Below are 21157 nucleotides of genomic sequence, written 5' to 3' on the forward strand. Positions count from 1 at the left end.
GGAGAGTATGAAATTGTGTTCTCAAAGAACAGGTAATCACTGTCTTACCCGCGAACTTTAATAGCAATGTATACATATCTGCATTACTTTTTGCAGCTTTAAAGTAGTTTGTTATGTCAAGACTGGAAAAAGAGATCAAACTTCGCACTCTACATATCACTTATCAGAAATGTTAATGTGCTTTTCCTGCTGAGCGTAATTCTGCCTGTGGATCAAAAATACAAAATTGCTGTTGTGTAGGACTAAATTTCTTTAAATGATAGAAACACAATAAAGAAAATCAACATCTTACAAGCTACATACAAGCTGTGTCTCAACATACAGCATTCAATCGTTTCACACATTCTGGATTTGGTACACCACAATTTGTTGTTGAAACCCTTTTCTGTAAGGAACAATGGAAAGCCATGACAGATGTTTTAGCAAGTGAGAAAACTCAGAAAATTACGTCTGGAATAACTCCAATTATAAAATTTTCAATGACATGGCACTGGAAACATACAACTCCGTCATTCTATGCCAATTCTGATGAATTTTGTATAAACAATTGCACATGTTCTGAATAAACACTGGTAAAGTTCAAAGATAATTAATTCAGTATTTCCAGCGATATGGCCATTTGTTTGATTTCACAGCGCAGTTATCAACACTGTACACATTTCTACCAACTTTGAGACATACTATCTCCAGCAATATTTTCTTGAAAGAAACAAAACTAAGCCGTCTTGTACAACTCGAAGCAAAGTCAGCCAAAAACACTGATGCATGGAAGGAAAAAAAGTGAAGTTTAGCTTTTTGTATTTCTGGAAGTAATTGCGAGATACACCTGAAACACTGCATGTAACAACTTAATGATAAAAGGTCTTAAAATTTCATATTCATTCTCCTGCTGCTTTTCTGTAGTTTGAGGACAAAGTTTATGATTTTTCTAGAAAAGCCAAAACTGATTTTAATTAGAAACACCTTGTTTTAAGCCTCCTAAAAAGTATATCTGGCTTTGAAATTCAAGCATATAACGCCCTAAAAAAGAACAATGTGGATGTGCATCGAAAATAGGCCCATATTCTGGTGGTACTCAAATTAAACCTGGCATCTTTTATTATGCTCTACAATTGTTTAGTACTTTCTGTGGAAGATTTTGAAACTCTTCATGACTAGAAGTGAGGAAGTCCAAATAACTCACAAAATTTCAAAAAAAGGGGTGTCTTTTGTCACAACTCGCCTTGATATGTTTCAGTCGGTTTTTCTGCTGTAACTACAGAATCAAACTGGTTATAGGTTTCACAATTTAGCTGTGCACTACAAAGGCAGTGAAGATCATGGTAGTAAAGTTGTTGAGTAACATCTGCTGCACACATCACATAAATAGCCTATACGTTTTACATCAGTCAACATTGTGTAAATTTTTGAAGTTCATAGCTGTCTTCCAGGCATTTCTTGGAATGGATTCATGTTATAGAGAACTTAAAACTGTCTTTATTGTGTAATGCTACTGATGTGCTGGTTTAATTCTGGTTTAAGGTACAGCATGCTTTGAATTAGGATAGTTTGCTGTTAATGTGGAATATTAAAGTACTGATTAAAAATTGTATGAATGTTTCATGATCCATGGTGGCTTAACAACTCCAGGTTCCTTTTAAAGTGTGAAAATGACCATCCCCATCGCCATAAAGGCAAAGTTCAACAGCAGTGCAACAGCAACCAATAGTGAGTTTCACTACCACAGGTTCCCGAGCCTGCTAAGTGATTCTTTACACAGGATCCTAATCTGATGACACATTTCTGTAAGTGTCAGAGGCCAAAGCTACATATAGAAGTTTTTTTTTAGGATTCTACACTTATGTTTACTTCAAGCTACTTAATTTTTTAGCAGGTTTCATTAATGTGCTGTAGAATATCATGAGGAAAGCTATATTCCCAGTTACATGATGTCACTGATGGGATTGTTTGAGAATAAATTTTGATAAGACAGAACCCAAAAAGTTACATTTTTCAAATGTGTACCTCAAATTATTAGAGCTGCAACAAAGACAAAGCTACTCTTTTTATTGGATTCCTTATTCTATTTCATTATTTATAAAAAGAATTTTGTCTGCAGAAGACACTTACATGTGAAAGTGGGTCAAAAATTGTCATTTTGGCAGTTTTAGAATAACTGTCAACTTGGCCCCCAATTTTTCAACTACTGGAAAGGAGAAGGATAGCGAAACTTTATAGTCTAAGAATTGTATTGGTAAGTTATTATGTGAAAATTTTCAGATGTATCCCACAATTAATTCTGGAGACGTAAGGAGCTGAACTTCACATTCTTCAAAGACTATTTTTTTGGCCGGCTTTGCTTCAAATTATCTGTATGCAAAGCATTTAGGAAAGCGTTTTCTACTATTTCACTAAAGATAGCGAAAAAGTTGTGCAAGACTGTCTAGTTTTGTTTCTTCCTTTCAAGAAAATATTGCTAGAGATGATATGTCACAAATTTGCCAAAAACTCGTGTGCACTATTGATAGCTGTGGTATGGGGTCAAACAAACGACTATATCTCTGCAAATATTAAACTGTCAAAACTAAACTTTACCAATGTTCACTGGGAACATGTGCAACTGATCACACAAAAATCAGTGATGGCCATGTGGGAAATTTTTCTGAAATTAGACCACTTGTCATTGAATGGCCCACTTATGTAAAGAGAAGAATAGCAAGTAAGACATTACTTTTCAATTTTCATATAAAAACTGATATCTTACACAGAAAATACACCACAGCAGCATGGTTACACCAAAATTAAACTGACATACCTTCAACACCTGGGGAGTTTTTGCAATGCAAGTTCTCACGTATTTGACACCATCCCCATAATATTTTCTAATTATTTGGCAATAGCTTTTGACCCTTCCACGATTAAATGGTGGTTTAAAACCATTGTACCTAAAAACAAAACACAACAATCAAACATTATTTCTCTTGGTAACTTAAATGTTAATATCACAATAACAGAAATTTGAGAACAGGAATAACAAACGAAAATGAGAAATTTTCTTTTTGATTTGTGTGAATAACAAGCTAGGTGTCTGGTTCCTTCCGCACAGAGCATACTTTTCTGTCACCAGTGTGCTTCCACTTTATCCCAAATCACTAACTCCAGCCCTGGAACTACAAATAGGCACCATATTGAGCCACAGTTTCCCATTCTGACTCTCCCTAGATAAATTTACACAATCAAAGAACACTCGCTGTCATTTCTTAACTTAATACTTATAATGTTTACTTTATGTCACTCATAATGAATGCTACAGTGGTGAGGTAACTTCACAATGCATGAACTAACACGAAAAGCAACACTAAATGTTCTATGTGCACCCCGAAGCACACGCTAAAAGCATGGCAGCATAATATTATTAACTGGAGCATCAATTGTCGCACTGTCCCTTGACACCACACATTGTCCCACCGTACATTTTCTCACACGTGCACCACTATAGCTGTATTCAGCCATTTAGCACAAATATTTTCCACTTCAATGTAGAAACTACAGTTAATCATTGTTGTTTATTGTTATGTCCAGTCTCATCTTTCAGAAAAAAAGGAAATGATAATAGCAATAGTAGTACCAAACTAGAGTAAGAGTAAGAGGAGTAGTAGTAGTAGTAGTAAAACATTTGAAACATACATACATTAATATACTACAAATTTTCAGCATACTCACCCTATTATGTAGAAGGTACCATAAGGGATTATTTGCGGTATAAAGCCATGGGGTTCAGATACCCTGGGATGTTTTAGCAAAGGTGCATAACATTCGTCACCTCTGTGAGAGGAAAATTAAAAAAAAAATGAATACACAGATTAAGTTTATATTTTAGTTTATATTTACTCCATCTCTTATTACTAAACTAACAGAGCATAAACTTATGCCTGAACAGGATACAGAACCCTCAACATCTCATTCCCACTAATATCTGCAAGTTTTGGAAACTTGCCTCTACTTGACATAACAGTGTTGTTTTATCATATAAGATGTGCTCCATTGATTCTTTAGAATATTCTATTAAGGGTAGGATACTAGCATATAATTGCTCAAACTATTCTGTTAATTTCTTACATTTGGAACAGTATTAAAAATCACATCTCATTATAACGGACTAGGAATATAGTCCGAACAAAAAAATCGTATGATTAAAAATTATTTCCTTACAAAAATTTCATTCTGTAATAACTTAAAAGACTGAAATGTCTAAACAACAACATCTTAAAAATATGGAAAAAAACATTAGAAACAGTTTAAACTACTGGACTATCTCACCAAGATCCTGGGTACCTGATTCACTGACATTACAATTCAACCATCAGTGGCCTAAAATCCCACAATGTCATCCTAAGAATAGCATTGGAACAGCTTCTGACTCTATAACAACGCAGTCAAATAAGCAGTTGACATTCACTTCAATAACACTGTCAGTGAAAGACTTCTCCACATACTGGTGTGTGTGTGTGTGTGTGTGTGTGTGTGTGTGTGTGTGTGTGAGGGGGGGGGGGGGGGGGGGCAGAGATACAAAAGCTCCTTATCAGAAAATTGCACGAGATACTATCCCCCAACACAAAAAGTCCAAATACAGTCTCTGAAGGCACAAGAAATGATAGCAAAGTTTATTAATGACCAAAGTAAATTCTTGAATGTTCTTAACAATCTTAACAAAGACTGTACGGTAAGTTTTCCTCACTACTGACCAATGATACAATAGGAAGAATGACATCACAACTTTTCAGAAGTTGCCTGAGAAAATATTTCCGCTCAAATATTTTTAAAAAGTTAGAAGGCAATACAAAGAACTCCCCCCCCCTTCCCCTCCCCTCCAACCCCATAAACCCTGGACCTTGGCGTCGGTGGGGTGGCTTGTGTGCCTCAGCGATACAGATAGCCGTACCCTAGGTGCAACCACAAAGGAGGGCTATCTGCTGAGAGGCCAGATAAATGTGTGGTGCCTGACGTAAGGTAGCATCCTTCGCAGTAGTTGTAGGGGCAACACTCAGGATGATTGACTGATCTGGCCTTGTAACACAACCAAAACGGCCTTGCTGTACTGGTACTGCTAATGACTGAAAAGCAGGGGGAAACAGTAGCAGTAATTTCAGCTGAGGGCATGCAGCTCTACTTTATGGTTAAATGATGGCATTCTTTTGGGTAAGGTATTCCAGAGGTATTCAGGGGACAGAAATAAGCCTGGCAAGCCACAGATTAGCAAGTGTAATATTACATCCCTTAATCAAGCAGGTAGCTTAGAAAATTAAAAGAGGGAAATGGACAGGTTGAAGTTACATATAATGGGAATTAGTGAAGCTTGATGGCAGGAGGAACAGGACTTCCAGTCAGGTGAACACAGGATTACAAATAAAAAGTGAAATAGGGATAATGCAGGAGTGGGCTTAATAATGAATAAGAAAATAGGAATGTGGGTAAGCTACCATGAACAGCATAGTGAATGTGATGTAGTCAAAGGAAGCCCACACCTACCTCAGTAGTACAATTTTATATGGCAGCTAGCTCTACAGATGGAGAGATTGAAGAAATGTATGATGGGATAAAGGAAATTGTTCAGATAGTCAAGGGAGATGAAAATTTAATGGTGATGGGGGACTGAAATTCGATAGCAGGGAAAGGAAAAGAAGGAAACATAGTAGGTGAATATGGGCTGCGGGAAAGGAGTGAAAGTAGACTACCTTGTAGAATTTTGCACAGAGCATCAATGTAATGATCACTAACAATTTTAAATAATCATAAAAGTAGGTTGTCTATGTGTAAGAGACCTGGAGATACTGGAAGGTTCCAGACTGATTACATAATGGGTAGAAAAAGATTTAGGAACCAGATTTTAACTTGTAAGGCATTTCCTGGGACAGATTTAGACTGATCACAATTTATTGGTTATGAACTGTTGATTCAAACTGAAGAAAATGCAAAACGGTAGGAAACTAAAGCGATGGGAGCTGGATAAGTTGAAGAGCAGTTGAACATAATGGACAGGTTCTTGAAAGGTGGACAGAAGATGAACATCAACAAAAGCAACAGAAGGATAATGGAATGTTGTCTAATTAAATCAGGTGAAGCTAAAAGAATTACATTAGGGAATGAGACACTTAAAGTAGCAGATGAGCTTTGCTATTTGGACAGTAAAGTAATCGATGATGGTTGAAGTACAGAAGGTATAAAAAGCAGAGTGGCAATAGCAAGAAAAGCAATTCTGAAGAAGAGGCATTCGTTACCATTGAATACAGATTTAAGTGTTAGGAAGTCTTCTCTGAAAGTATTTGTCTAGAGTGTTGCCATGTATGGAAGTGAAAAATGAACAATAAACAGTTTAGAGAAAAAGAAAGTACCAGCTTTCGAAATTTGGTGCTAGAGAAGAATGCTGAAGATCAGATGGGTTGACCACATAACTAACGAGGAGGTACTGAACAGAATAGGGAGACACGTAATTTTTGGCACAGACTGACCAAAAGATGAGATCAGTTGATGGGACACATTCTGACACACCAAGAGATCACCAATTTAGTACTGGAGGGAAGTGTGGTCGGAGGGGCAAGAGTAAAAATTGTAAACGGAGATTGAGAGATGAACACAATAAGGAGATTGAGAAAGACGTAGGTTGTACTACTTATTCAGAGACAAAGAGGTTCGCACAGGATATAGTAGCTTGGAGAGCTGCATCAAACCAGTCTTCTGACTGAATACAAGAACTATTTTCTCTTTCAACAGAGCTGACTCATTCACTACAGTTTTTTTTAAACAAAAACTGTTTCAGCAATTTATGTTGTTGTTTATCCGGAGTGTGAGCTCTTCTTGGCTCAGGCACTGCAAAATCATTGTTTTTGCTTTCAGATATTTAGCCTCTTTTGTGGGAGACGGCTGACACAAAAAATATACAAGTGCCATGCAATGTTTGCAAAGTGCAATAAAAACATAGCAAACAAAAAAATTACAATTAAGAAGGCATAAACCACAAAACTCACTTTCGTAACATAAATGAACATTGTGAGAATAGGCTAACTTACAATGTCAGCTGACAAATTCAGATGAAGCCACCCACCCCCACTCCCTATACAGTCAATCCCAAAACTTTTCTGAGAATCCTCGGTGCTGAAGTCCCATTCTAACGATACTTCCTTACCAAGTATCAAATTAACAGTGCCATTCATATTTATTAACATTAGGCTAAATTTTGCACAAATAAACTTGTAACTGCCACATTGCATGGATTCCAGAATTTAATATTTCCTTACAGAAAACCCGTATCTGGACAAGTGTTTGAACCATCACCTTTCTGAACTGAATACAATTTCAGTGTCTTACTACAGCATCACAATGCAATGGTGGCTCTTCATTGCAATTACCAAGCAATAAGCCAAGAGGCAAAAAGAAAGTATCAGCTGAAAGGTTAAGTTTTTCCTTTGACAAGTTACTGCACACTGGAAACAAGCAATTTATGCAACAACTAAAATAATTTTCATTTCTAAAACATGCACACATACGATTTCAACATGGTGCAGAGATTGGTAATTTGCTTTAAATGTTCACAACTGTAAAATTTTGCACTTTGCAAAACAAAAAAACCTAATATCTATGACTATAATATCAAAGAGACACTGTCAGAATCAGTGTACTCATACAAATACCCGAGGTAACACTTTGTAGGTATATGAAATGGAATGATCACATAGTTCAGTCATGGATAAAGTAGGTGGTAGACTTTGGTTTACTGGTAGAAAACTGGGGAAGTGCAATCAATCTTTGTGCGAGAGAGAAGGGCAGCACAAATGGTCACAGGTTTCTTTAACCTGTGGGAGAGTGTCATGTAGATACTGAAGGAGCTGAACTGGAAGACTGTTGAGGACAGAAACTATCCCAAGAAAGTCTATTAACAACATTTCAAGAACCAGCTTTAAATGATTACTCTAGGCATATACTACAACCTCTTACGTATTCCTTACATAAGGATCTTGAGGATATTTGATTTGAATGATTACTGTACAAAAAAAAAAAAAAAACACACACACACACACACACACACACACACACACAATCCTCCTTCCCCTGCTCCATAGTCAATGGAACAGAAAGAAACCCTGATAACTGGTTCAATGGAACATACCTTCTGCCATGCATCTCGCAGTGGTTTGCAGAGTATAGATTTAGATGTACATGTAGATTGTTCAAAATGTGTCAGTTTGTTAAAAACCATTTTTTAAATGTATACACTGTACTTTTATACAACCTCCAGCTCTCATTTTGATGCCACGCTCTTGGCTATCTATAGAAATTTACTCTAATGAGTAAAGGAAAATATTAAAACAATGTTGAGCGAAGTTGAGATTAGGAATGTCTGATTCTTGGTGATCTATAATATAAGAGCCATTATCAGATGATTCTCTTCTTGTCCATAAACAATCTTATCTGCATATTTCAAGCCCAAGGAATAAAAAAAGCAAACACAATGTAGGCATAAAGAAGAGGACACAGTATGTATTAATATTCCACATCATTATGAACAAACATTTTTAACTGCAACAAGTTGAAAACATCAGTTTGCATGTACAGAGGAGGTAGGGGAGTGGGATGCAGCTGGAGAAAAAAAAATGGATAAGTGTATCAGCTTCCAGAAAAATTTAAACAGCACAGCTTGCCACAAACAGAAAGGATAACATCTAAATAGGATTTCACTCTCGACTTACACAGCTTTTTTTACTTCTTCAGTAAATCAAATAATACGCAGATATCAAAAGAGCTTTTATCTAGACAGAGCTGATATATATAACTGCAACATGTTTATAATACACATACACAATTTGCACCAAATAAAGATCATACCTCCTTTTTTCAGCTACTGGTATACTCGAATGTTGAATTTTCAGTGCAGTAGTTACTGGTTCCTGAAACATACTGAGGAAACACATATAGGTTAATGTAGAGGTCTAAAGACTCCAAAGGAAAGTACACTTAGCTTCATGAACAATAGTGGCAGGAAAATGAGTTAATGAGACGAATGAAATGTAGATCTTAGTGATTACGGCAAGATGACCTAAATACAAAACAAAATCAAAAATTTATACTTTTTAAAGAAAAAAGAATACCTGCTAATAAAAAATTGCAGTTGTTAAGGACAGTAAGCTGCTTTCAAATGACATTATTTAATGCTTTGAAGTTATATATGTAGGCAATCTTAACATCACTAAACTGTTGTAAAATTTATGATAGTGGTTAGTATCTCTTCATGGTTCCTGCTAGTCTTGACAGACAAGCAACATGCGCTACTGGGTATCTTCATGGCGAACACTGTTAACAATGGCTGAATTCATAATTTTAGATAACATTACTGAGAAGCAGCAATCTGTCAGTTACGTAAAATTCATAAAAACAGTCTCGTCTGGTGTCAACACAGCTGTTCCAAACGTCATCATCGTCAGCCCAACTCCAGCAGTTTGCTGACACTGGTGCTCCTGTACATATTACAAACATTTAGAAATGGTGTGCTTGTTTTCTCACATGCAGCATATTTGTTTTATCACTTAGAATTTACCTAGTTTTGCATCTTGGGCAAAGTGGCAAGCAGTCACAGTTAGAAGACTGTTAGTTCATGAGACACTGGCTCTCTTCAGTGCTAATCTTATCTTTTCATACTGAAAACAGCACAATACGGTTGATGTTGAGTTTGATTTTTTTTTACACAAATATTGGGTGATTTACTCCAAGGAGCTGGTAAACACACAGACAATGGGCAGTTTAGTGAAGATTTTCTTCATGAAGATACTGTTGGGTGTACAGATGACAGTGATACAAAGCCAGACTTTGAAGCAGCAAATGAGGAAAACAGGGAATCACAAGAATCTGTGGGTGACCATGGAGAATGTAGACATTTCAACCAAGGAACCCAGCACCATCTTCTTACCAAGTAAGTGATGATTCTGGTACTGAAAATGATGAATTGACTTCAGATTCTGTAATAGTTTGTCAAATAAGTGGTTTATCAGGGATAGAAATGGGCAGGTTCTGTCTATAAAGCCTATAAAAGTTTGCACGGTAGCACATAATATATGAAACGTATTATGCTTTTCAACCAGGTGGTGTCTGAAGTGCCAAAACTGGAAACACACCAAACGACTGTTTTTGTCAGTTTGTAGATGATAAAACCACTGTGATATCAGTAAGTTTGCCAGCAGAAAATTGATTTAGTAGCTCCTAATTATAAGGTTGCCTATAAAACCATTTTTCACATAACAAAAGAAGAAATCAAATATCTGCTGGGGTCATCATCATTGACAGCTGTCATAAAAGACCATCATTTAGCAAAACAGGAGAGGAAATCTGCCTTATGCAAGACACTTTGTCATTCTGTTTTTACCAAGACATGTTTCAGCACTTTTTGTCTATCTTCAGTGAGTTTGTTTAATTTCCTTCCACAAAATTGTTGCATGAGAATCTTTAAAGAAATTTGTTGTACAAAATATTTACATTTGTAAAAGGAGTGATTGTCAAAAATAAATAAACAAACACATGTCGTTTGCAAATTGCAAAACATTATTTTATTTTTCTCTTTATTATGAATTTCCAACTGAGAAGCACTATGTATCACATTGTTTAGCATACTACTTACAGTTATTGACTTTGTGGTGTCTTTAATTTGCTTGTGTAAAGGCAACATGATTATTTATTGTGCATTTATGGTTACACATTAATTTTCTACAATTTGTTCAACAAGCACAGAGTTTACGCTACCATTACATGTTGGTGTGGCTGTGTAATGTTCATTTGTTTCATGACATGCAGACATGCATCCAAGTGTAAATACACTGTAAACAATTAGTCATCTGTAGTAAAACAGACGAAATGCACAGCCAAAATCATGTGGCTGGAGCAAGAAATTCAGTCTCTGAATTCTGAGGTTCCTTTTAGAGTATGCTGATGCATTAGCTCCATACTTGACAACCGTTCGCTCGACGAAAGATCCATACCCAAACACTGGAAAGTTGCACAGGTCACACCAATATTCAAGAAAGGTAGTAGGAGTAATCCACTTAATTACAGGCCCATATCATTAATGTCAATATGCAGCATGATTCTGCTTTCCTGCTCACACTCAATATTCACAGATGTAACCCAACAGCCACCCAACAAACGCTGAAACAGACGTAAAAATCCTTAAAACTAACAAAAGCCTACACCAAAATTTTAACAATAGAAGAAAACTATTGCATTCAAAAATCAATAGCCCAAGGAAAGTAAGTGAAAATACATACCATTGCACAATAAAATAAAAATAACACCTATTCAAAACTCCAAATCTGCTCATTATCAACAATAGAATAACACCTACCCAAAACTGTTCAGGATTAGCCTCTAAAATGAAATTCCCTTCTACTCATACTGTACACGCCATTCACTCTACATGCCTATAAACGACTCCCCCCCCCCCCCTCCCCTTTGGAAACACAAACTAAGTACAAAAAATGTAAACAATACTTCAAATCTACACGGCAATCCCAAACAAACATGAAACAAATGAACACTATGCAGCCACAACAACACGTAACACTGGCAAAAAATCTGTCTTGGTGAACAAATCACTGAAAATTGAAGTGTTAATGACAAAAGTGCAAGAAATATGCCTGTTAATTGAACACAAACAAAATAAAAACACCACACCATCAAAAACTGTAAATAACACACCAAGAAACTATTTTTGGTTGGAATGCATAAAAAAAAAAACAGAAAAATAAAATAATGTTTTGCTGTTTGCAGATGACAAGCTGTAGATTGTGTAGTAAACCCAAAGTTACGACCAAACATATCCAACAGCTTCATGTGAGGACTGTAAACAAATGCATACATTCAGTTATATTTCCAAATGTACTACAATATTACAAATATTATTACAATATCATTTTGCAAATGAAAATATTTTGTACCAAAAGTTTCTTTAAAGGTCAAAGTGTAATAATTTTGCACAAGAAAAATAACAAACGCACTGATGATAGTACAAAAACTGCTGAAACACACCCGGGTGAAAAAACTATGAAAGTTTCTTAACAAGCATGGAAAAAACAAGAACTGCACATTCACAAGGTGATCATCATTTAGCAGTAAGAGTGTTGTTTGACACTAATCTTTGTGGCACAAATATACATCTGTAATGAGTGGCAATAGGTTTGAATTTATCTTGAACTGTCTGATGATCCAGATGCCCAAAAGCCACACACTCTTGCACCAACCAGAGAAACAGGGAATGTTCTCACTGAAAACTGCAAAACTCACTGAAAACCAGGATCTTTTGTAACTGTGTATGAACAGCTGATTGTATTTCATGGCAAATGCCCCCTAAGACAGCAAACCAAATAAGATGTAAAAGTAGTTGTCGTTTTGATGTATCTGCAAAAAATATGTTCAATGCAAACCGATATGTCAGGAAAGCAATTAACTACCTTGGTCTGCCACAAGCAGAATATATTCTCAAAGAACTGACAAAACCCATCCATCATTCAAACAGGAAAGTGATAATGGATAAATGGTTCCAAATGTGTTCAATTAGCACCTGAACTACAAAAATCGCCATTCAAGTTCACACTTTCAGGGATACTTTATACCAACTAATAAGCGATTCCTACTGAAATGCTGAACTCCAAAGCCATACCATTAGGAAACTCAATGTTCTGTTCTAAGCATGAAAAAACATGTAAACAAAACAAGCATAAGAGAATTTTTGTTGTCGGTAGCTAATGACAATATGGACTTGAATCAGAGTTCTAACAAGTCCATAAATGGAACGGCATTGAACACACCAGGCATCCAACATGAACAATGGCACAAAATATGCAAGACTCTGGGAACTTCACCTGGGTAGCAACAGCAGAACCTACAACCACCTTAAGAGAGTATGCTTATTTTCTCCTTTAAGCAAAGGAAGTATGACGACTTTTGTAGCCACAGTTCAAAAACAATTTGTTCAGAACACCAAGCTAGGTATCACTTAGACTGTAATAATTGTGTCCAATAATTTATTACTCATACACCACATAAATCAATATTTCTTTTCTAAAAGCATTCTGAGAAGTAACATTGATGTTCTAGGTATAAAATAGGATATTTCGTACTTATACATGTGTAACATAGTATTTCAAATCTAATACTTGTAATTAACTAGTGCATAACTTATCAATTATGATTTCCTTTGAATAAAATTAGTAGTAAAGGTTACAATAGTTTAGTAGTAACAACATTTTCCCCACTTTAGTGATCTAGGGTTAGATACGGCTGGTCCAAAATATGATAATATTATACACATCCGGTATTCTTGTGCACACTACAAACAGAAGGACAAGGTCTCAAAAAGGGGCGGGGGGGAGATACATGTGTATAACTTGTATTTTTCTATGGGAAATATTTGTAGAAGATTTATGGCATGAAACTCATCTTGCTGTGAACTACAAAAAATTCTTTCGTTTTTTTTCTATTTTTAATAATAGAAAGTCAGCCAAGAATGGATAGGAAGTGTTTACAATTACTACTGAATATTTATATTTGACACTAATACAAAAATAATGTGTACACAAAAGAGAATCAATGTTTTCTTTAAGATCAATAGGACCATTAAATGCAAAGCCGAACCCCCTTCTGATATTTCTCTCCTCAAACGTAACATGAAGAATTGCAATTTTCCCCATCATGTCACTCTTATTAACAAGAGAAATGACTTTCTTGTTTAATAACCATTTCGATCTTGTTCACAGACTTCACATGCATAACTTCTACATCATTTTTCCAGTACTTCTCTATGGTGCAGACATATCTGTAACTGTATGAATTCCTTTTCTCCTTGATATTTAAGCTAAGATACATGCTCTTCCACCTACAAGTGCGGAATTAAGAATCAATTATTACAATAGAATCAGATGCAGATTCCCCATTCATGCCGTTGTCACTCTTCAGCGATGTCTTAATCAGAGTCAACTCGTCAATTTTCTTTCTCTGTCATACAACTGACACAGCTTAGATCACATGCATAGCTTCTGGCTCATCTGCTTTTAGCTTGCTCCTTTGTGTTTGGAGAATGTTTGCAGTATTACTCTGAGGTTATTACCTATAACAATGGGTCTATCTAACTATACTTGGTCACAAATCTGTCAGTTGGTCTTTCTCGTTAATTCTCTGAAAGAATAAGTGCTAAAAATTTGCTGAAGATCCTCTGCTACAAACAGTTTGCATTTCTTCTAGCAGAATCACCAGCTTCAACCTCACATCCACCACAGCAAAGCAACATTGCATAATCTTCAGAAATAATTTGAGCCTGATCAAGACCACCACCAGTGACATTTATGGAGTAATTTGATTTCTTTGTGTATTGTATCCCTGAACTTTTTCAGGATCAAGCTGATGAACATGATACTGAGATCTAACATGAGGGCAGAGTACTATGTTACTGAAGCCCGAAAGTATATTTTTACACTTCGAAGGACATGGTCATATACTTTGCAGTTAAGACACGGAAATTCTGATTCAGAGGATGTTCTCCAATTGCTTTTTTGCCACTGAATCAACTCAATAGCCCAAACACACTTGAATGGCTTGAAGCAACACTTATCTGAAGGGTTGCAGCTGGTCAGTTGTGTGTGGTGGAAGTTTCACAATTGCAACTTCCTTATTCGGATCTAACTAATAAAGGTTCCCATCCAACAATAAGTAAAATATTAGGAAAGCTCTCTTTTATAGTACCATTAATAAAATGTGACTGGTAGCAGTACTTAAAAAGAGTCCAGCATAGTCTATATTCTCTTGTATATTACTGTCAATAGCATGAAGAAATAGAGATGGCTTCATAATGATCTCCATATAATACGTGTGGCTATAATGAATAATCCCGCAGACAGGGCACAATTTTCTATGTATGTAACGCAAAGCCAATATTTTCACAAATCTGGCAAACAAATAATGACTGACTGTTCCAAAACTATAACAGCTGGATTACTTGTGATATTTATGGTTTTCTTACGAACAGTCTCAGTATACCACTTTTTACAAAATTTTTGATGCCTCGTTTTCATGAGAACTGGAGCTATATATTTTAAAGTAGGTTTACCTTATCGGTAGGTGCATGCCATTCACGAGTAGACTATATTCAAACTACATCAGCTGAAGAATAAATGCGTGGCCGGAGAATAACATAACTGGAAAAAAAATTCGCAGCAACCTTCTCGACATGTTGCGCACATAACATTTGAAATTCCTTTCCTGTATTCTTCGACATTTGCAAATCGTTTGTTTACATTCATTATGGGCTCTCCGGTATTGTATTTCCAGTGCTCAGACACCAACAGACAACCATTCAAAACACTTATTTAAAATGAACTCTTAGCAGTATGTAACCAGAAAAAAAAAAACACTATCACAAACGTTCACAAAGCCCAAATAAAAAGCACACGCATGTACTACTAAAAAAATTATTTCATACCCGAACAAATCAAATGCCGTACGGCAAACGAGTGCTAATCATTGTAAATTACGAACACTATCATCTTCGTAACATATTTTCATAAAATAAAACAATAACGGAAAGCTGTTTGAGAAAACGCCCTATCTTTCCTCATTGTGCACTACAGAAGAAAACAAAGTCACATATTTTCGCCAGCACATCTTCCGTAAATCAAAGTTGACCATGACACGTAGTACACGCAAATTCAATCCAATACAGCAGATAATACACTTACAACGACCCTCTTCTGTTCATTCTCACTATATGTTTCCAGTTTCTACGTCTGCACTCCGGAGCTAACAACCGAACAGCGGCCTTGCAGCTTCGTCTCCCACCGAATGCCTACGAATACAGCCGAACTTATAGCAAGTAGCAAAGGCTTTCCCGCCCTTCAGAAGTACCCGTTCGTCCCTGGAATGGTTTACTGTTCACTCGGTGGCGTAAGTGTATCTTGCGGGGCCACGTTAAATGTGCAACATGTTTCAGTAAGAGTAAACCAGTTTTTGAGTGATTCGCATATTGCAAAGGATACGATTGCACTAGAACACATGATGCACGTTCTTTCTTCCAAAATGTAAACTGATGTCAGCACGTGTAGGAAAACAGTCCGAATATTCGAGGACGATAAATAAAATAACAGAAAAATAAAAAAAACTAATATAATTCCATATATTTATCTCAAATTACAAGCTGTACTTTGAGGCTTTATTGAGGTAACTGAGTAGGTATTATTTTACATAGGTACTCGCGCCAAGAGAAGTAACGCATTCATGCTTTACGAACAATGATGTGAGCATCTTGTGTAGTGGGGAGAGAACAGTCACGAGCCAATCGCAGTTCTTTCTCTGGAGCCACGTGCCGTCCTTTTTTTATTTTTTTGTTATACCTTTTATTGCCTTCCCTGAAGGGGATAGGGCGGGCCGCTATAGAGTTTCTTCATCCTCTTTTCGGCCGTAGTGTTACACATATTTATTCCTTTTATTTTATTGATCACGATTTAAGGGTGTTCAAAAATGTTCAAATGTGTGTGAAATCTTATGGGACTTAACTGCTAAGGTCATAAGTCCCTAAGCTTACACAAAACTTAACCTAAATTATCCTAAGGACAAACACACACACCCATGCCCGAGGGATGACTCGAACCTCCGCCGGGACGAGCCGCACAGTCCATGACTGCAACGCCTAGACCACTCGGCTAATCCCGCGCTGCATTTAAGGGTGTACTGTATTATAATTGAGGACTCAGATGGAAACCCAGTTCTAAGCAAAGAAAGGAAAGCAGAAAGGTGGAAGGAGTATATGGGGGTCTACACAAGGGCGATGTTCTTGAGGACAATATTATAGAAATGGAAGAGAAAGTAGATGAATATGACATAGGAGATATGATACTGCATGAAGAGTTTGACAGAGCACTTAAGTCGAAACAAGGCCCCGGGAGTAGACAACATTCCATTAGAACTACTGACTGCTTGGGAGAGCAAAGCCTAAAAAAACTCTACCATCTAGTGAGCAAGATGTATGAGGCAGGCGAAATACCCTCAGACTTCAAGAAGAATATAATAATTCCAATCCCAAAGAAAGCAGATGTTTACAGATGCAAAAACTACCGAACTATCAGTTTAATAAGCCAAGGCTGCAAAATACTAGCACAAATTCTTTACAGACGAATGGAAAAACTGGTAGAGGCCGACCTTGGGGAAGATCACCTTGGATTCCCTAGAAATGTTGGAACACGTGAGGCAATACTGACCCTACGACTTATCTTAGAAAATGGATTAAGGAAAGGCAAACCTACATTTCTAGTATTTGTAGACTTAGAGAAAGCATTTGACAGTGTTGACTGGAATACTCTCTTTCAAATTCTGAAGGTGACAGGGATAAAATACAGGGAGTGAAAGGATATTGGCAATTTGTACAGAAACGAGATGGCAGTTATAAGAGTTGAGGAGCATGAAAGGGAAGCATTGGTTGGGAAGGGAGTGAGACAGGGTTGTAGCCTATCCCCGATGTTATTCAATCTGTATATTTAGCAAGCAGTAAAGGAAACAAATGAAAAATTCGAAGTAGGAATTAAAATCCATGAAGAAGAAATAAAAGCTTTGAGGTTCGCCGACGACATCGTAATTCTGTCAGACAGCAAAGGACCTGGAAGAGCAGCTGAAAGGAAAGGACAGTGTCTTGAAAGGAGGATATAAGATGAACATCTACAAAAGCAAAACGAGGATAATGGAATGTAGTCTAATTAAATCGGGTGTTGCTGCAGGACTTAGATTAGGAAATGAGACGCTTAAAGTAGTAAATGAGTTTTGCTATATGGGGAGCAAAATAACTGATGATGGTCGAGGTAGAGAGGATATAAAATGTAGACCGGCAACGGCAAGGAAAGCTTTTCTGAAGAAGAGAAATTTGTTAACACCGAGTATAGATTTAAAGCGTCTGGAACTCGTTTCTGATCCGGCCGAAGTGGCCGTGCGGTTCTGGCGCTGCAGTCTGGAACCGCGAGACCGCTACGGTCGCAGGCTCGAATCCTGCCTCGGCCATGGATGTGTGTGATGTCCTTAGGTTGGTTAGGTTTAACTAGTTCTAAGTTCTAGGGGACTAATGACCTCAGCAGTTGAGTCCCATAGTGCTCAGAGCCATTTGAACCATTTTTCTTTTCTTTTTTTTTTTTTTTTAAGTCGTTTCTGAAAGTATTTGTACGGGGTGTAGCCATGTATGGAAGTGGAACGTGGACAATAAATAGTTTAGACAAGAAGAGAATAGAAGCTTTCGAAATATGGTGCTACAGAAGAATGCTGAAGATTAGATGGGTAGATCACATAACTAATGAGGAGGTATTGAATAGAATTGGAGAGAAGAGAAATTTGTGGCACAATTTGACTAGAAGAAGGGATTGGTTGGTAGGGCATATTCTGAGGCATCAAGGGATCACCAATGTAGTATTGGAGGAAAGTGTGGAGAGTAAAAATCGTAGAGGGAGACCAAGAGAGGAATACACTTAACAGATTCAGAAGGATGTAGGTTGCAGTAAGTACTGGGAGATAAAGAAGCTTGCACAGGATAGGGTAGCATGGAGAGCTGCATCAAACCAGTCTCTGGACTGAAGAGCACAACAACAATGTTAGGGGTATGGTTTTTGCGGTCGGTGGTGTCTTCTCGGCGGTCTTCCCTCTTCTTTTTCTCTTTCTTCATTTTCGAACTTTTTTTCGGACTTCTAGCCAGTTCCTGACGTTAACGTCTGCACTTCTCCATTGCGCTGCGTCGAGCTTGGAGAAATCGATCTTGCCTATTACTTCAGAGTTTACTGTGCTGTTAGCCAGTTTATGAACTCCCTGGTTTGGACTGCTCGGTTTATGTGTAGCCTTTTCTTCTGTTTGGCGTTCGTTTCCGGTACCAGGGCAGTCTGGGTGGCAGCTTCAATTCTTATCCGGGCGGAGTCCTGCGTCGCCCGCATTTCCATTTGTGGGCGCGGGCGGAAGGTCTCCTTCAGCCTCAGGCAGGTTGCCTCCATTTCGTTGTAGAGCGCCATTCGGAAGCGGATTCCGCTTCCTGAATGGCGGCTCCGATATCCGCGTTCGGTGCGTCGCCCAGTCACTGTGGCGGCTTCTTCTCTTTGGTGTTCGACGGCATTGTATCGTCGCCCGAGCCCCGGCAGTCGCCCACCTCCACCGCCACTCTCACTGGCGGCGGTTTGCGCCCACAGTCGGTTTGTCCCGGTGTCCCCCGAGTGGTGTTGCGGCCTGCAAACATCGTTCTCTTTTGCGTGTGCAGCTGCGACTGTCGTGGCTATCTCCGGACTTCGTCTGGTTGGGGCAGTATTTTGCCACATGTACTTCTTGCTGACACTTGAAGCATTGGGAGAGGCGTCACCGTTACTGGGAAGCCCACGAGCTTCTTCATCTCGCAAGTTTCTGGTGCAGGCCATTTCTGCTCATCTCTGGCCGTTTCCACAGCCAGTATGAAGAGCAGGTGGTCTCTGCTTGTTGGCCCGGTTGCGGAGTTTCACTGCCACATTCTCGTATCCCCGCAGCAGCAGGCCTTTCTTGACGGTGTCTTCGTTGCACAGCCAGGGTAGTCCTCTCACAAAAGCCTTGACTACGCCCTTCCTCTTCTACTTCACCTCCCTCCACAGTTCCGCGTCGGTCGTCGGTTTGCAAGTAGCGAGTTGTCGACCAGACTGGTCACCTCTACCGCCACGACTTGTTCCAGTCGGTCGACAAACTCTGCCCAATCTTTATCCTGGTACCAGATGTAGATCGGGTGTGTCGGTGCGTTGGCTTGGCAGCATCGCTCGTTGTTTCTGGCGTCTGCGCTGGCGGGAACGTGTATCTTTCCACAGTGTGCCGATCGTTTCGGTACTCAAGAGCACCGAACGGTCTAGCACTCGAATTAGAGCCCCTGCATTATTCAGTATGCATTTCGGTAGCGATACCGTTCGGGTCTAGAGAACCGAAACGCCGTTGTCGCGTCGCGCACTGTAGCGCGCACAGCGCCACGAACACAAAGCGGCTAGCAGACGACACAGGCGCGCTATTCTTCCAAGTACCGAAAACTGCGTTTACGTTGCCACAACGCATGACGCCTCATTCCAGCGAGCTGACGTGCCCGCCTTCGTTGCTATTGCCTCCTCCTTAACAGTATCAGGCGCGGTATATCCATTTCCATGATTCTCAGCTGAAATACATAGAAATTTTTACACTTTTGCTGACCACATGTTTCCATGCATGCATAATAACGATAGCGTATTTGACTGCATTCTGCAGACTGTCGTAAATACCACATTATGTCGTCCTATTCTCATTCACACCGACATCATGTTTTGGAAAATGAGTTAGGAATAGTGTGGAGTACCACATTGTACTAATACATCTATAAAAACACCCGAAAATTGATTCTGAGAGTTTCAAAGACTAGGAAGATAATCAGAATATGGTTAATACTCGGTCCTAGACATTCAAATGATTACGTAGCCCACTTCCCTATACGATACGTCAACGATTTGGGTCTTAAAAACAAAACTGAAAAAAAAACCGCATTTTCGAGAACTCCTGCAGTACGTCGAAGTTTATCACATGCATCTCACGAATGAACATGTTTCGTATATGGTGCTACAGTCTAAAAATATTACGGCAGAGATCTTTCATCTCTGTCTACTGTTATTGAGGATTCGATCGCAGATAAACAGCTGTGACAAGCAAGATTATGAAGAGGACTGCTGCAAGTTACATTCCCAGTAATTTAAGTTGTGCTGTTAGATTCGTGTCTAACCGCAATTCTGAAATCGCTACATATTCGGAAAAAATGGCGAATTATTTCTGACAAGAAAAAATATAGAGGTCACTGTCGGTTGTATAACTCACAGCGATTTCATCTCCAGCAATTTCATATTTCGTTTTTTAAACATACAGAAATCACGAAATCATTACTGCGGAAGTGCGCTCTTACATGTAAGTAACAACGAATACTGTAGAAAAATCGTAACTTACACGAATAACAATGTCTCAGAACGTGTTGCATATGTGAAGAGGAACAAAAAATTTTTTGCTACCCATCTGTACACGAACCCAAAGCCTTTCGCATGGCATTCCCGCGCGCTAACTACTTGGCCACACACACACACACACACACACACACACACACACAGCG

General features: G+C 38.3%; 1 protein-coding gene across 3 annotated transcripts in view; it reads right to left on the reverse strand.

Moving 5' to 3' along the window:
• Positions 1–15838, reverse strand: part of LOC124606487 (protein pellino-like) — a 161382-nt gene extending 145544 nt beyond the window's left edge. For 2 of the 3 annotated variants that reach the window (XM_047138487.1, XM_047138472.1), the window contains exons 1-4: positions 15747–15838; positions 8860–8931; positions 3703–3804; positions 2795–2924 (exon numbers count right to left, since the gene is read on the reverse strand). In XM_047138487.1, coding sequence (XP_046994443.1) covers positions 2795–2924; positions 3703–3804; positions 8860–8931; positions 15747–15766 — 324 coding nt within the window. In that variant the 5' untranslated portion in view covers positions 15767–15838. Of the gene's footprint in view, positions 1–2794; positions 2925–3702; positions 3805–8859; positions 8932–15118; positions 15201–15746 lie in introns of those variants that run through there. The other variant, XM_047138479.1, reaches the window with a different exon arrangement.
• Between the last annotated feature and the right edge of the window lie 5319 nt (positions 15839–21157).

This window comes from Schistocerca americana, chromosome 1 (genome assembly GCF_021461395.2).
Source record: "Schistocerca americana isolate TAMUIC-IGC-003095 chromosome 1, iqSchAmer2.1, whole genome shotgun sequence".
Lineage (NCBI taxonomy): Eukaryota > Metazoa > Arthropoda > Insecta > Orthoptera > Acrididae > Schistocerca > Schistocerca americana.